This window comes from Elephantulus edwardii, unplaced genomic scaffold (assembly GCF_000299155.1).
Source record: "Elephantulus edwardii isolate Elephantulus edwardi_28Jun2011 unplaced genomic scaffold, EleEdw1.0 scaffold00029, whole genome shotgun sequence".
NCBI classification, from domain to species: Eukaryota; Metazoa; Chordata; class Mammalia; order Macroscelidea; family Macroscelididae; genus Elephantulus; species Elephantulus edwardii.
Genome location: NW_006399779.1, coordinates 15,536,824 through 15,554,919, shown reverse-complemented (window position 1 = coordinate 15,554,919; position 18,096 = coordinate 15,536,824). Strand labels below are relative to the sequence as shown.

The window sequence follows — 18,096 nt, the reverse complement described above, 5'->3', positions numbered from 1 at the left end:
TGCAAAGGCATTTGACTGTGTGGATCATAACAAATTGTCACTAACTTTGAGGAGAATGGGAATCCCAGAACACTTGTGCTTATGTGAAACCTATTCTGGGACCAGGAAGCTGCCCTCAGAACAGAGCAGGCAAACACTACAGGGTTTAAAATTAGGAAAGATGTCCATCAGGTCTCCATACCTTTTCAATCTGTATACACAGAACAGATCACTTGGGAAGCAGGCTTTAGGATAAAGAACGTGGCATTAAGATTGGAGGAAGACTCATCAACAACCTACAATATGGAGATGACACAACCTTGCTTGCTGAAACTGAAGAAGATCTGAAGCATTTGCTGCAGAAGGTCAAGGACTGTAGTCTTCAATATGGATTGACACTCAACATTAAGGAGACAAAGATTCTCACTATTGGCCCAACTGGCAGCACCATGACAAATGGAGAAAACTGAGGTTGTTAGCAATTACAGTTCGCTCAGCTCCACAATCAACACTCTTAACGACAGGAGTCAGGAGATCAAAAGATGAATTACATTGGGGAATATCTGCTGTCAGGGGCCTCTCCAGAGTGCTGAAAAGCAACAATGTCAGTCTTGAGACAGGTGTGCCTGATCTAGGCCATGGTCTTCACAATTACTTGTTATACTTCAGAGAGCTGGACAATGACTAAGGATGACTAAAGAGGAACCAATGTCTTCGAGCTGTAGTGCCGGAGAAGAGTCTTGAACATAGCATGGACTGCCAAGAAAACAAATAGGTCTGTCTTGGAGAGGGTGAAGCCAAGTTCCTTCATGGAAGCTAGGATTTTGAAGCTCTATCTCACTTATTTTGGGCATATGGCCAGGAGAGAATGGTCCTTGGAGGAGGACATCATGCTCGGAAAGGTGGAGGGACAGAGCAGGAGAGGAAGACCCAGAATGAGATGGATTGACACAGCAACTGGGGCAATGGGACTTGGTGTGTCGGAATTGAAACTGGTTCATGATAGGGCAGGCTTCAGAGCTTCTGTACAAAGGGTTACTATGAATCAAAGGTGACTCAACAGCACATAACAACAATAACTGTCAGGGACCTCTCCAAAATGCTAAAGAGCAATGATGTTTAGAGACTAAAGAGTAAGGATGTCAGTCTAAAGACGAAGGGGAGCCTGATCCAGGCCATGGTTTTCACTATTACTTGGTACGCATCAGAGGGCTGGACTAAGGATGACAGGAAGAAGAATTTATGCCTTTGAATTGGGGCACTGGAGAAGAGTGTTGAGCACACCATGGACCACCAAAGAGAACAAACAGGTCTGTATTGGAGAGGGTGAAACCAGGCTTCTCCTTGGAGGCAAGGAGAAGCTCCACCTCACATACTTTGGGAACGTGGCCAGGAGGGATTAGTACTTGGAGAAGGACATCATGCTTGTGAGGATGGAGGGACATCGCAGGAGTGGAAGATCCTGGATGAGACGGATTGACACAGTTACTGGGGTAATGGGAGTAGGTGTGTAGGAGTCAGTGAGACTGGCTCAGGACAGGGCAGCGTTCAGGGCTCTTGTACACAGGGTCACTATGAGTCGCAGGCGACTCCATGGCACATCACTGCCATTGAATTAACACTGACTCATAGCTAATGCTCCATTGGGCTCCCAAGGTTGTAAATACTATTGGAGGAAACTGCCCACCTCTCTCCTCCTGAGCAGCTGGTGGATTTAACCTCTACAGAGGGGTTGTCTTTGGGTTTGCAGGACAAATCCCTATAGAATATGCCCCCAGAGGTCTCCTAGTTTCCGCCCCCCCTTACATATATAGGTTAATTTCATTTATTACTTATGTATTATTGGAATTAAAGTTCACAAATCACATTAATTTTTCCTTTATTCATACACATTTTGTTTTATAAGGTTAATAACAATGTCTGAGTGTTCCCTTATAGTATATTGCCTTTCTCCTCACTCTGGTAAATTCATTCTCTATTTCCGACACAGTGCCTGCATTAGGAGGGGCTAGTCCTTGGAAAGGGACATCATGCTTGGAAAGGTAGAGGGTTGGCAAAAGAGAGGAAGACACTCAACTGGATGGAATGGCACAGTACCTGCCACTGCAGGCTCGAGTGTGTCAGGAAGTGTGAGGATGACACAGGCTAGGACAGGATTCAGATCTGTTGTTCAAAGGGTCACTATGATTTACACGTGACCCAATGACAACTAACAACTATTTATGAATTTTTACTTCCCTGTCTCTCCCTAACCATTCCTACTAACTATCCAATAATGAGTCTATCTCTGAGTAATCCTTTCCTTAGTTTTTTTTAATAACTGTCTTATATAATAACTGCCCTTTCATGAGTGAGTTACATCATCCAGCATAATTTCCTCCAGATATTAAAATACATGAAATAGCACAGTGATAAAGCTATTGCTCAAAGTTGCACCACTAGTTAAGTGTTTATTCTCAGCTTTGAAACCAGGTAGTCTGGACTCTAAGGTCCACGTTCTTGACCACTACCATGTACTGCCCTCAACAGCTTGGCTAAACTCAAATAACAATTCATTGCTGTCAAGTTGGAACCAACTCATAACCTCTAGAAGACTTTCAGAGGCTGTAAATCACACAAGAGGAGATGGCCCATCTTTCTTCCAGAAGCTATCTTTGGCTAAAGGATACTTATAATTAAAACACAATTAATGACCGTACTTTATGTATAAAAGTCCAAAAGGGGAAAAGGCAAGGGTCAAGGGGGCAAAAAAATTGCAAGAGGTTGGGGGCAGAAATCACTAGGATAGCCAAGTTTGATGGAGAAGGGCTGAAGAAATGGCAAAGAGCCAACGAGGACCTGAAAAGACAGGGCAATGGTTGTTGTTGTTGTTGTTACGTGCCATCAAGTCGCTTGCAACTCATAGTGACCCTATGTACAAGAGCTTTATACGCTCTTCTATCCTGTGCCATCCTAGCCATCTCAAACACTCTTATTCCCACCTCTCCAGTCACAGAATCGATCCATCTCATCGAAGGCTTTCCTCTCCTTCACTGCCCCTCCACTCTGCCAAACATGATGTCTCTCTCCAAGGACCAGTCCCTCCTTGCAACATGCCCAAAATATGCCAGATGAAGCTTCAGAATCCTTGACTCCAGGGAACACTCTGGCTTCACCCTCTCCAGGACAAACCTGTTTGTTGTCCTAGCAGTCCATGGTATATTCAACACTCTTCTCCAGCACCACAGCTCAAAGGCATCAATTCTCTTTCTATCAACCCTATTCACTGTCCAACTCTCTGATGCATAGCACATAATTGCAAAGACTATCACCTGGATCAGGAGCACCTTAGTCTCCAGTCTGACATAGTTGCTCTTCAGTACTCTTGAGAGGTCCCTCACAGCTGACTTTCCCAATGCAATTTGTCTCTTGATTTTCTGGCTGCTGTTACCAAGAGTGTTGACTGTGGAGCCGAGTAAATTAAAACTGTTAACTATCTCAATCTCTTCACCATCCATACTGATGCTGCCAATTGGTGTAGTGGTTAGAATCTTTGTTGTTTTGTTTTTTTTTTATGTTGAGCTTCAGTCCATATATGAGGCTGTAGTCCTTGATCTTCTGCAGCAAGCGCTTCTGGTAAGGGCAATGGTAGGCACAGATTAATGGTGAATGATTTTCTAAAACACACTGTATATAAACAATTCTGTGAAACCTAATGTGAATGAGGGAATGTGTGAAGCACAATGTACATGAATGAAACACAGTGTATGTAAATAAATATAATTTTTTTTAAAAAAAATTCTGTCTTTTAAAATTAGTGGCAACTGATTGTTCATTGAGGAATTTAAGTATAGTGATGCTCCCAAGCCAAAGGTGGGTGACTTCTAATCCGCGGCCCTCAGGCCTGGTTTTAATTGTTTGTGGTCAAACATTCTTCTAGGTCGTATAGCCCTGGCCTGTCCACTTACTGTACAGAGGTAACTTGTGGTTGTTGTGATGCTAAACACTGTGACACTGATGTGTCAAAAGCTATCATGATTACCCATGGTGGACAGTGTTTGGTGGAGCTCCCCAATTAAAAACAAGCTTGGAAGCAGGAGTGATATCTACTCCCAAAATAGCTTGCCTCCAGAAACTCTATGAACCTAGAGAAAGGATGACAGTTATACAAGTGTTCAGGTCTTTCGTTCATAGGGTCACTGAGTCACCTACAGCTTGATGGCATTTAACAACAACAACAACGACATGCTTTTCAGTAAAATCCTACTCATACGCACAATATATGTACTCCCAGGAAAAATTTTAAAATGCATCTTACATCTTAACAAGAAAGACCACAGAGCAAGGAGAGGAGGGGGAGGGCTTCATTAGTGCTGTTTTCAGTAGTGGTTTGGGGGTCTCTGGGGAATCCTCAGACCCTTCCAAAGGATCCGAATGGTTAAAACAGTTTTCCTGATAATGCTCCGCTGTTCTCTGCCTTTTCACTCCCAGTCTCTAGAGACTCCATGATGTCTAAAATCACAACAGATAAATTGCCGAGGCAGATATGAAACCCCAGCTAGCTTCTATTAATCCTTTCATGAGCAAATTATTCTCTGCTTTTAATTTTTTTTTTTGTTGTTGAAACCATGTGTTTTCAGTAATGGAAGGTATTTTGAATGAAGTGAAATAATTATATTTAAAGGTGGTGTTGCTTTTGATGCAATCAGTAGGACACACACGTCCTTATGGATTCTCTGATTCAGACTGCTGGGATGAGGTTCATTTGTTCATATTCATGCAATTATACAAGGCCCCTCCAGATGGCACTGTGCAGTACAAGTGGGATACAATTTTCCCACTAATCTTGGAGTAAGAGAATATAGACGACTACTGTGTCATCTTGAAAGCTGAAGTGGCATCCACTTCCTAAACCACATGCCTATGGAAACTCTATAAACTTGAGAAACAACAATAGTTATAGAAAGGCTTTAGGCGTTTTGTTCATAGGTTCTTTATGAGTCGTGATTGACTCACTGGCAATCAACAACAACAACAACACTGTATCATAAGTTTCAAAAGGGTTAATCCAGCCAGTATAGAGACGTACATTAATATAAAACAATACCACCTTTCTATTTTTTTTAAAAAATTTTGGAAGTAGTTTGTAATAAACATGTTATTGCGCTCACATGTAATGGGTTTCTCATTTAACAAGTTAAGATACATTTCAGAACTTTTCCTTTAATTCCTCATACTACAAAGATAAATAAAAGTCAAATATGGCTGTTATGGACATTGTACTTTTATGCAATTTTGTTGGGCAATCTTCTGTGTGATTGATCAACTGCCTCTGAAAACCCACTGGAGGCTCGGCTATGGATCGGTTCTGACTCAATGGTAAACAAGAACAACATTAAGTTTCTACTGTTTAAAGTCTTGTGAGACACTTATGCTTTCACCATAGACTATTGTCATAAAATTCGTATGTTATCAACCTACTGCATGTGGGCCCTATTAGTGGCAAAAGGTAGGAGAAGCAAAATCCTGTGACATTATACATTTTCAATAAAACTTTGATTTAAGTAACAAAAGAAAAAATATTATTACATAAGTATGCTTATAGCTGCTTTTTAAAAATCATTTTAAAGGCTTACTAGGTCCATATCTCATTGTTACAAACACTGAAAATTTAACCATTCTCGTAACTATTACTTTTCTCTTACATTTGAGGCAGCCAATATAAATTTTTATTTGAAATAAATGTGACTACTCCGTCCATAAAAGTATGTTGTTGTTGTTGTTGTCATGCTCTGTGGAGTCAGGACTGACTCACAGCTGACCTTTCAGTGGGTTTTTAGAGGGAGTTAATCACACAGGAGAAGACTGTCCATCTTTCTCCCCACATGGTAGCTGGCATGTCTGAATCATGTGCCTTGGGGTTGGCAATGCAATGCCTTAACCACTAGGCCATGAAAGCTGCTTCTAAAAATATATAGATATGTGAGCTCTGGTGGTCTAGTGGCAAGAATCTGCACGAGGTGAGCGTTTCGAATCCACCAGATGCTCTGCTGGAGAAGGAGAGGCAATCTCCTCTTGTACCAGTCAGATCTGATTTGACAGTACACACCAAAAAATTTAAAAAAAATAAAATAAAAACACATAGATAGACAAATCGAGGGTAGAGCCAACCACCATGATGGATGTGTTTCTGATGATTCAGCCCCACAAGACCACTATCTTCACTGCCACCAAGGACTCAAGCATCACGTTCAAGCTGAAGGGTGTCACAGAGGGCATCTTAGAGAGGTCACCTGACGAGCAGTGTCTGTACAAGGACGACCAGCTCCTGGAGGACACCAAGATGCTGGGCGACTGTGGCTTCACCAGTCAGATGGCGAGACCCCAGGGCCCCCGGCCACAGTGGAGCTGGCCTTCTGGGAAGATGGCACCTCTGAGGCCCTCCACCTTGAACCATTCTCCAGCCCGCCAGAGCTGCTGAACGGGATGAAGCCGCAGGAGTTAGGAAGCAATGCCAATGAACAGGCTGTGCAGTGAGGGTGGTGCCCCTCACTCTCCCAATACAGAATAAACCACTGAAAAAATATATAGAGGTATAACATTTACACACACACACACACACACACACACACACACACACACGCTGCTGCTGTTGCTAAATGCCACTGAGTTCACGTTAACTCATAGTAACACTATGAACAACAGATCGGATCTTTGCTCAATCCTGGACCAGCCTCATTTTCACCACCATGCTCAAATCCATCACTGCTGGCACTGTGTCAATCCATCTCATTAAGAGTATTTTTCTAAAGGGGAAAAAGAGACTCCACATTGCCAAGCATGCTACCTTTTCCCAAAGACTGGTCCTTCCTGATAACACGCTCAAAGTATATGAGACAAAGTTTTATTATCTTTGCTTCTGGGGAGCACCCAGGCTACATTTCTTCCAAGATAAATTTCTCCCTTGCCCCAAATAGTACTTTTATTATTATCATTTCTCCCCTGCCCTAAATAGTACTACTATTATTATTTTGTGTATACCGTCAAATCGGATCTGACTGGTACAGGAGGAGATTGCCCCTCCTTCTCCAGCAGAGTAGCTGGTGAATTGGAACTGCTCACCTCTGGGATTGCAGTGCACCTTCTTGCCACTAGGCCACAAAAGTTCTCTCCAAATAGTCCTTTTGAAGAATGCAAAGGGATCCTCAGAGCAAAAGGCCTTGGCTCACTGTTGAAGGCTATAGTCTGCAGGAAAGCAGGGAGCAGGCCTGTCCTGTACTTCTAGGCAGTGGCCACCCTGCAGCTGTCAGCACATAGATGGGGCTCTGTACCTGGAGCTCTGGGGTGCTGGTGGACTTTCCAGGCTGTTCCTTCAGATACATGTACCTACGTGCACAGTAGTAACTAATGCGCAGCTCCACACAGCTTACCTGGAAGTAGTCTGTGATGAACGATCCGAGTTCACTCTTGAGCAGCCTCCTGGGGAGAGAAAAACACAAATGGTACAGCTGGTAGTGATTTGTTCACCCATAAGCCAGGGGGGGAGTGGTCAGGTGAAGAGGAGGGCATGCTTTTCCAAGGTCCTGGTTACCCTTGCTCTGTACCAGCATTAACAGGGAATTGGGCCGCTGGGCATCCTAGCAGGGAACCACTCCCTGGTTCACTCAGCAAAGGGAACACCTGAAAGGGACAATTGAGCACTTAATTCTAACAGAGTTGGAAGTGGTGCGCCAGCGAACATGCCTGCATACAGACCAGAAAAGCGAGGGTCAGAAAGACCACAACTTTTCATTCTCTTCGTTTCCAAAACTCTTCATTGTTTAAGCAGCACTTTGATCCACTACACATGAGCTCCTTTCTTTCCTCAGCCAAGGGCTAGCAAGAGTGAGGACAGCAATCTACTCTTCTGTATAGATGTATCAATTGAGGTTCACCGATGTTTCCCAATCATGTCAGCAACAGAGATAAGATATGAGCCCAGACTGTCTGCCAATTTAACATCTTCACTAGTATCCTGCTGAAGAATACTGACTAGACTATGGACTTCCAAAGGAACAAAGAAATTTGACTTGAAAGACACACAGCCAGAATGCGTAGGACTTTGCCAGGCATTCTTTGGGAACGTTAGCAGTGAGGGCCAGGCCCTGCAGAAAGACATCATGTGAGGTGAAGTAGAGAACCAGCAAAAGAGAGGAAGATGCTGGGCGAAGTGGCTTAGCAAGGTGGCCGGCTGCCCAGAGGAGGGCCTTAGCACCACAGAGGTGATGAGGCCCCCCCAAGCTTGGGCAGGGCTTCACTCTGCTGTCCACAGGGTTGCTACAAGTCTCAGCCAACTTGATATCACACCTGACAACAACAACCACTGCCAGAACCCTGTTGTCTCTCCTGGATCCAAGATGATCAGCCTTGAAATCAACACCTCAGTGTGATGTTTTAGGTCGCCCGGCCAATGTCGTCAAGGGAATGGATGAGGCAGTCCTCACAAAGGTCATAGGTCAGAAGATAGAAGGATTGATTCATGCAGCCCACACTTTAAAGAGCTGCCTGATTGGCTCCAGACATTTCCAGCCTAAGAAGTCAAAGGTGAACAAGAAGACAAGGTGTTGGTCTTGCAGAGATTATATTCCTCAGGGAGGCAGTGGAGAATGAATGTGTCAATAAAGACCAAGTCAAAACAAAACCCAGCGCTGTCAAGTAGATTCTGACTCCTAGTGACTCTCCTCGGGTTTCCAAGACTGTAAATCTTTAGAGGAGAAGACTGTCCATTTCTGTCCCTGGGAACAGCTGATGGATTCGAACAACCAATCTTTTAGTTACCAGCCCAACATTTCACCACTTTACATACAATGCCACCAAAGATCCTGGTAATAAATATATACAGGAGGTAACTGCAAAGTCTACAGTGCTTAAGAAAGTAAGAAATAAGGGGTTTGGGTACCAGAACTCCTTCTTCCTGTGACAAATCGTAGAACCATCATCCTTCCTGCTCTTTCTCACATTTTTTTCTTTTTTTTCTTTCTCACATTTTTATCCAAACAAGGCAAGGGAGCCCCAAACAAGAATAACTGGCTCCCCAGACCCAGTGGCTTCCCTGGGGAGGAAGTTCCTGCAGTGGTTTCATTTACGCACGCCGCCAGCTACAGTTATTAAGGAGCAAACACGCAAGCTACTGACAGCCCCTTCAAGGCACTGACCTCCCCCCCAAACACGTTCCCACATGTTGCTAAAGGATAAACAGGAGGTTACAGCAAGATATTGTTATGCGCAGAATACAGAACAAAAAGGACTGAGACAGAAGGAGAGAGACAAATCCGCATTTGTCTGCATTTCGGTACCGGAAAGCTACAAACATATACTGAGCTAGGAAACTGCCTTCCTTGTCCCCCGTGATAGAAAATAAGTCTACTGTGCACAATGCATGTTATAAGCCTACTTTATGACTGGTTCCTGAAAGACCAACCCCTCAACACCACTGCCCAGATGTAGGCTAGTCTGATCAAAGCCAGGGGAGCCTTCAGCAGCCACCGAGCTCCAAGATGTTGATTAAGAGTTGCAGGGTGGGGGGACGGTAGATGCATCTCTCAGACAGGAAAGAGAAACCTAGCTGGCTTCCCCAAATAAAGCCTTGAAAAGAAGAGTCAGGGAGAATGCCTCTGACCACTGGAGGGAGAAATATCCCTTAACAAAGTCCTTGCCGCCGCCAGGAAGTCTCAAACAGATGAGGGAGAGAATTGTTTAAAAGGAATATGTTGTTGTTGTTGTTATGTGCCGTCGAGTCGCCTGCGACTCATAGCGACCCTATGTACAACAGCCCTAAACTCCGCTCTGTCCTGTGCCAATCGCACTGTCTCTGACACTCCCATCCCAATTATCCCAGTCACTGAATCAATCCACCTCATAGAGGGCCTTCCTCTCCTGCGCAGGAGAGGAAAAGGAATATAGGATTAGGTAATATTTTCATGACAAGATTACAGAAAAAGAAATGCATATAAAGTGGACTGTGGACTTGAGGGAGGGGATTGTATAACAATGAAAGAATTTTTTTCTTCAAAGAGAAAAAAACTGGGGGAGACGGGTAGGCAGGAAAGAAAATGTGCAACAATGAATGAATGGGGGGGAAATTAAATGGAAAGGATATGCTGTGAAAATATATACATGTAGCATTAAAAAATTCATTAATAATAAAAAAGTTTTTAAAAATAAAAAAACTCAAAAAACTGTCTGCAGAGAAGCCATGCTTTATTTCTACTGAATGGAAAGATCAGTCCATAGTTAGGCTTATTTGTCTCTGGATTTGAGACATGGCAGTGGCCACAAGGCCTTTGTTAGGGAGTGTTTCTAAAGTTCTAACAAGGAGATCTGGCAGCCTAGTCCATAAGGGGCTATGCTGCTAACCCACACGCAGAGAATCTCTGGTGGTTCAAATCCACCTGCGGCTCTAAGGGGAAAAGAAGAGCAAACTACTCCTGTGTGATTTACAGCCTTGGAAAACCCATTGGAGGGCCAGTTACGAGTTGTGCTGACTCAGTGGCAATGAGTGTGAGGTGCTGTTTTGAGTTTTTCATCAATGAGCTGGGTTGCTGGTGCTTGGGTGTAGAATTCGTTTCTTCCTCAGGTTCTATGCCCAGCCCAGGAACCAACCATCTAAGAGTGCAGAAGTGCTCAAAAGGGAGCTCTGGTGGCTTAGTGGTAAGGAACTGTGCTGCCAACTCAAAGGTACATGGTTTGAATCCACTAGCTGCTGTGTAGGAGACAGATGGGCTATTTTCTCCTGTGTGATTTCTGCCTCTGTAAAACCCCTGGAGGGTCAGTTATGCCTCAGTTCTGACTCAGATAAAAAACAAAACAAAATAAAAACCCAGTAAGATGAACAGGTTTTAGCAGAGCTTCCAAGCTAAGACAGAACAGGAGGAAAGACCTGGCGATCTAATTCTGAAAATAAGCCAGTAAAAATGCCATGGAACACTAAAATTCAATGTATAATGGAATATATAATGGAATGGCATAGGGCTGCATAGCTTTTCGTTCCATTGAGCATGGAGTTGTTAGGAATTAGGGGCCTGATGGCAGGTAGGAATAACAAGTTACTTAAAGGAGAGTTATCCAAGCATATGTTAGTACTTAAGATGCCGGGCAAATGTTGTTATGAGTTCCAATAACACCCATAGAATTGGTTTTAGAACATGCAGAGAAAATACTGTCCTCGAGAACATATTTCAGATAGAACGCAAAGACAAATCTATCAGGGGTGTGGGTGGACCTTCTAGGTCAAGAACTAATGAATCCCCCTTAGGAACAAAGTAGAGGATACTGTATGAATTCAGGAACAATGATTCAGACCTGGGCACAATAAAACATGTGATCATTGTCCCAGGACATTTAACATTGGTGCCCAAGGAGCGCTGAGATGCTACCAGGTAAAGAATTCATTAACAAATGCCTCGGACTCCAGTCTTTGGAGTTTTAGAGCTGCCCTCTACCCACAATGGGTCAAAGAGAACAGAAAGAGTGTGTGCCCTCCAGATATTGACATCACAGCAACAAGACTGTGATGGGCACCAAGGCTGTAGCAAATCACAGCCAAAGCCAAGATTCAACAGAATTCCACACAGAGTCTCAGACAGAAAGCTACTGATTACAGAGCTGAAGAATCCACTTGAAGCAAGTGTCTCAGCAAACACAAAGAATCAGCACAAAAAGGACACGGAAGCAACAAGCAACCATATTACTGGTGATAAGATGATGACTGATAAGAATTGAAAGAAGACAACCAAGAATCAACCACATTCATTGTGATTACCCAGTCTTGTCCTAAAAGGAACCAGCAACTACTGTGTATAGAGTTTAGACACAATGGATGAAAGCCAAGTATTGTGAAAGACCCACACTTTGGCCCCCTATCAAAGCTCAAGTTCCATACCTCAGCCGAGCTATTGTTAGGTGCTCTTATGCACAATTACCTAAAGAGAACAGACCCTGCCTGGCCATTTAAGTAAAGGCTAATCATTCTGGGTGTGAAAATCAGTTGGCTGCTCTGTCCCTTGAAAAGTAATCTTCTGGTGAAGCTTATTTTTGCTTAAATGTGCTACAGAATAACTTCATATACTGTACTGAGGTTTGTCTTGCAGCAAAATTTAGGAATCATCATAAATGTGCACCAATAAAGCACTAATAAAATAAATTTTCATTCATCTATACAGTGGGATCCTATGTTATGTTTACCAAAACAGGTAAAGAAGTGCTCTATTCACTCATGAAAAGATCTGTTAAATTGCATGAAAAATGCAAGGTGTCAAACTACCTACAATATTCATCTTTAGGATAAAGGAGGAGAAAAGTAAGATTACATCTTCATATTGCTTAATGGAGCCCTAGTGGCATAGTGTGTAATGTGTTGGGCAGTTAACTACGAGATTGAGGGTTTGACGATAACAGCTACTCCCCAAGAGAAAGATGAGCAGTCCTCCAGTAAACATGTATGGCCTAGAGTTTGATTAGTCATTGTCATTAATTAACTAATCAATTATAAATAATGAAAATTTCTATGTATGGATGATTGAATGAAAACCCAGTAGGATTTGTAAACTTTCATTCAAAATTTTTTCTTTAAAAAGTGACTGAATCAGAAGTGACTTACCAGAAGTGGGTTTGGATTTATATATGCATAAAGAAACTTTGGAAGGTTACCCAGTAAACTAGTGTAATATTAGCTGTCTTTGGGAAGAAATGGAAACTTCTGAAGCAGAGAGATATTGTTATTGTTAGCTGACATCGAGTCGAAGATGATTCCTAGTGACCCTATGAACAAAAGACCTGAATCCTGTTCTATAGCCATTATCATTTCTCTAAGTTCATGGAGTTTCCTGAGACATGTTGTTTAGAAAGTGGATGCCACTCCTGCTTACAAGCCTGTCTTCATCTGGGAGATCCACCAAATACTGTCCACCATGGGTAACCATTATCACATTTGACACACCAGTGACACAGTGTTTAGCATCACAGCAACCCCAAGTTACCTCAGTACAGCAAATTGACAGACAAGTGCTCTACCACTTAGAAGAATGTTAGTCCCAAACACAATCGACTTTTAGTAGATCTTTTACTGTATCCCTTATCATATATATTTAAATAAATTTGTTGTGCCATGTGAATGCAATCCCTCTCTTCCTTTTTTCTCATCCTTTCCCAATGTTTCTTCTCTAAAAAGCACTTGTGGAGGCAAGTTTGTGGTGTAGTGGGTCTACTGTTCAAAATGGCTTTCCTACCCTATTGTTCTTGACTGTGCCTCAAGAACGTGACCAGGCAGGAACATGCAAATAGGATGTGTTAGCCTACCTACAAGAGGATTGGTAAATTTTGCCATTCTGTTAGATATAAACTGAACAGGTTCAATGGCAGAAATTTGGGACTCCCACTACCAGAAAGAAAACAGCAGTAGAAACTGATTGCATCATGTATTCTTCGGGGCCAGAGATTCCCATGCGAGTCTGACCAGAGCCTACAGGGAAGCATCAGCAACTGCAGAAGAGAACTATAGACCCAATGTGAGCCACGGACCCCAGTGTGAGCTATGGACCCAGTGTGAGCCACGGACCCCAGTGTGAACTATGGACCCAGTGTGCGCCATAGACCCAGTGTGAGCCACACGCCCAGAGTGAACCACAGACCCAATGTGAACACATAGACCCAATGTGAATCATAGGCTTAATGTGATCCATAGGCCCAATGTGAACTATAGACCCAGTGTGAGACTAAGTCAACCTGGAACTGCTGCTCCATGGAGCCAGAGCAAGGGTTCTTCACCTAATCTTGCTGGAGAACTGAGTGGGAGTGGGAGCGAAATGACATAATCAGCAGGAATAAGACTACATCGGTTCTGCAAACTATCTGGATTGAGAAATTTTACCCTGTTGTCAATTTGGACTGTAACTTGTTAACTTCACTAATAAATTCTATAGTTGTATGGTTTTGTGAGGTCTGTGTAGCTGCTGCAATGGATTCCAGACCAGGTAGGTTAGTAGGACTGTAGACGGAATTAGTAGAGATGTGGGGGAGTGAGAGAGACATGTCTGACCTCATGGGAATTGGTTTGTATTGTGGATATTCTTGATGAGGGCAGTTCCCCCTCGGGGAGTTAGTAAAGGTCAGATATACTGTCTTCATGCCACCCTCACGTCTTTTTACAAGGCTGCTAAAATAGAGTCTAACCCCTCAACTCCAACACTCAGATAAAGTATATTAAATATCTACTAGATTTAAGATGTTGTTTTAATAACTTAAATGTGTTTCCTCATTTCCGTCTAAAACACAATCATTGTTGTTATGTTGCTAGCTGGTATCCATTTGGCCTCCAATTCATGGTGACATCATGCACAGTGCAATGAAACACTGCCACTTCCATACCATCTCCACGGTGCAGTGCAGATGGGACTGATGGGATCCTCTGGGCAGATACCAGGCCTTTCCTCCTAGTCTTTCTTTGTATGCGGTGCCACCAAAATCTGTTCAACGTCATCTCAGTGTAATTGAGCCAATTCTGACGCATAGGGACTTTCCATTGGGTTTCCATGGCTTAATCAACAGGAATAAGACCATATTAACAGGAAGAGACTGCCTAGTTTTCACCAATGTTTGCTGTTTGTTCTTGTTAAGTGTCGTCGAGTTGTAGGTGACTCATAGCAACCCTATGAATGAAAGGTCTGAACACTTGTATAATTTTCATTGTTTATCCATGTTCATCATTTCCGCAGGCAAGCTATTTCAGAAATGGATGCCACTCTTCCTTCCAAGCTTGTTTTAATCAGGGAGCTCCACCAAATATTGTTCACCATGGGTAACCATCATCTCATTTGACACACCAGTGTCACAGTGTTTAGCATCACAGCAACCATGAGTTACCTCTGTACAGCGAATGGACAGACCAGTGCTATACAACTTAGCACTAAACAACTAAACAAACAATTGTTTGACCAAAACCAATTAAAACCAGGCCTGAGTGCCACAGATTAAAGTCAGCCACCTTTGGCTTGGTAGCATCACTTTCTGTGGCCCTCAGGCAAGAACCAATGCCTTAATAATTAAAATAATCAAAAGGTAGTATAAATAAGTGAGGTAGCATGCTTACTATTTCTGTGTAGAGGAACCAATGCACAGAAGTCATTAAATAACTTGAACAAGGACACATGACAGCATATGGTAAGGACATCTAGTTGAAAACAGTATTTGGAGATGTTTGCAGAGTTCTGAATCTTGAACTTAACAGTGATGACAAATAATATCCTGAGCAAGTCCCTGATAACTTCTATTTCCTCAAATAGAAATTGGGATAAGAATACCTGTTTCACAGTTACTGCAAGGACTTGAACCAGTTAATTGTCAAGATCCTAGAATAAGGCCTGGCACACAGAAGGCTCAGCAAGTGATGGTAATTACAGTAATACTCAGGTCTTTCTAACTCCAAGGGATCCCCTAGAGGTACAAATCATTTGCTCAGATTCTGACCAAAAGGTTGGTAGTTCAAGTCTACTCTGGGGCACTTTGGAAGAAAAGTATAGCCATCTACATCTGAAAGCTCAGCCAATGCAAAGAGGACAGTTCTATGCTGATAAACATGCCGTCACCTCAACAAGTTGGAATCAGCTTCATGCCCACTGTTTTCTGTGTTCTGCTATGTTTTGTCTGGCTAGTTGAATTAGTATTTGCTAAACCTAGGATAACAAATAGGTCTGTCTTGGAGAGGATGAAACAAAGTCTTTCCTTGGAGGCTAGGATTTTGAAGCTCTGCCTCACTCACTTTCAGCACACTGCCAGGGGAGATTGGTCCTTGGAAAAGAACATCATACTCGGAAGGGTGGACGGACAGCACAGAAGAGGAAGACCTCGGATGAGATGGATTGATACAGTGACTGGGGCAATGGAGGTTGGTGTGCCAGAATTAGCGAGACTGGCTCAGGACAGGGAACAGTTCAGAGCTGCTGTACATAGGATTGCTATACATCACAAGTGATTCACTGGCACATAAGAACAGTAACATACTATGACATGTTTGGAAGCAGGAGTGGCATCCACTTCCTAAACAACTCGCCTCCAGAAACTCTATGAACTTTGATAAATGTCGATAGTTGCTGAGGGGATTCAGGCCTTTTGTTCATAGAGTCACTATGAGTCGTGCTCAACTTGAAGGCAATGAACAACAACAACAAAACCTAGGATAAAGCACCAAAGTGAAACTCATGGAGGGAACTGGGTACTAGGGGCAGCCCACCTGATAAAAGAGTTAAAAAGTGCAGCAGAATCTGGGGGAAAGCTTGCTGGGCCTCGGGAGTGAATGGGTGCAACTTTCCTGCTTGGTTCACTCTAGTTTTATTTGCTGTATATGCTGGACTTCCTTATAAGGCTTCATTTGAAAACATAATTCTGTAGTTAACCACCACAGTCAACCACCTGCTCGATGCACTCCAATTTTACCTGTTGTACATGTTGGACTTCCTCATTAAGTTTCATTTGAAAACAGAACTCAGCAGTTAACCACAGGCTTCCTTGTGCTTACAGACTGCTCAGTAGTGAACAATTTCACACAGTTTTCACCACAACTGGGGAAACCGTTCTCTACAAATTCGCTGGGAAGCACAAGTGAGTTCATCTTTACCTTCCTTCCCACCTACACCTCTACTTCTGCCACCAGAAGGCCACTGAGCTGGAAGGGGAAGGAAGTTGGGCACCCGAGAGCAAGGAGAAGGTAATGGTCCCAGGGGACCTAACCAAAAAGGGAAACAGGGCACGAAGTTCATTTAGAAGTCAGAAGGAGCCATGATAAGAAAGAAAATTGGGGAACTACTCGCTGGTCTATCTTCTCTTGGCCTGCTCCCTTCCCAGGCTGCCCAGCAGAGACCCCACCTAAAGTGGACAGGACTTCCTATTGTTACACAGGCCATGATCTCACGCCTCGCTGTCTTGTCAGCTCCACTTCCTATGTCTGTGGGCTTTGAAGGGGAACAGGGCCACAAAAGGGCTTGATTCTGATGGGTGAGAGACAGGGATCAAAGGGAGGACAGGCAGAGCAGAAAGCTCAGTGACTGCCTCAGAAGAGAGCCATGAAAGGGTTCTGTCATGTTTTTTGTACAGGTCTTTTGTGTTTCTAGTTAGGTTCACTCCCAAGTATCTCAATTTGTGGTTGGCTATTGTAAATGGTATTGCTTTCTTGATTTCCTTCTCTGTGTTCTCTTTGTTACTGTAGAGGAATCCCACTGATTCTTGGATATTGATCTTGTATCCTGCCACTCTACTAAATTGATCTAATAGCTCTGACGGGTTTTTTTTTTGAGTCTTTGGGGTTTTCTGTGTACGCTATCATATCATCTGCATATAGCAACAGCTTAATCATCTCTTTGCCAATCAAAAACTTTTCCCAACAGGATGGAAAGAAAACCTACTGACTGGGAACAAACATTTGGCAATACTATTTCAGACATGGGTCTCATATCAAAAGTTTACAAAATCCTACAGTTCCTCCAGAAGATAAAGATTGATAACCCAATTATAAAATGGGCAAAAGACATGGAAAGACTTTTCACAGAGGAGGACAACTGGAGGTCCAACAGACACATGAAGAAATGTTCAAAATCAGTGGCAGTAAGAGAGATGTAAATCAAAGCCACTATGAGATATCATCTTACCCCAGTAACAGTGGAAAAATTTAGCAGGGCAGCAAGCAATAAATGTTGGAGAGGATGTGATGAGATAGGAACTCTTATACACTTGGTGGAATTGTAAAATGGCACAAACATTCTGGAAGACAGTTTGGTTATTCCTGAAAAAGCGCAAACATAGAAATTCCATATGACCCAGCTATTCCACTACTTGAAATCTACCCTGAGACAATGCAAATTGAGGCCCAAACAGAGATTTACACACCAGTGTTCATAGCAGCATTATTTACCATTGCAAGACATGAAAAGAGCCCAAATGCCCAATCACACGTAATGGATTGAGAAATTATGAAACAGTCACATGACAGAATACTATGCACCACACAGGAGCAATGATTTCGTAACTTACTATCTAACATTCTATCTCCAGCTTCATTTCTGTCACCAAGCCCATATTTTCCAACTACCGATTCTTCTTCTCTGTTCCCAA

At 43.0% G+C, this 18,096-nt stretch overlaps 1 protein-coding gene across 1 annotated transcript in view; it reads right to left on the bottom strand.

The window, feature by feature from the left end:
* PRR5L (proline rich 5 like) overlaps positions 1 to 18,096 on the bottom strand; it is an 87,157-nt gene that overhangs the window by 49,441 nt on the left and 19,620 nt on the right. Inside the window, exon 3 of the mRNA XM_006883763.1 lies at positions 7,389 to 7,437. Coding sequence (XP_006883825.1) covers positions 7,389 to 7,437 — 49 coding nt within the window. The remainder of the gene's footprint in view (positions 1 to 7,388; positions 7,438 to 18,096) is intronic.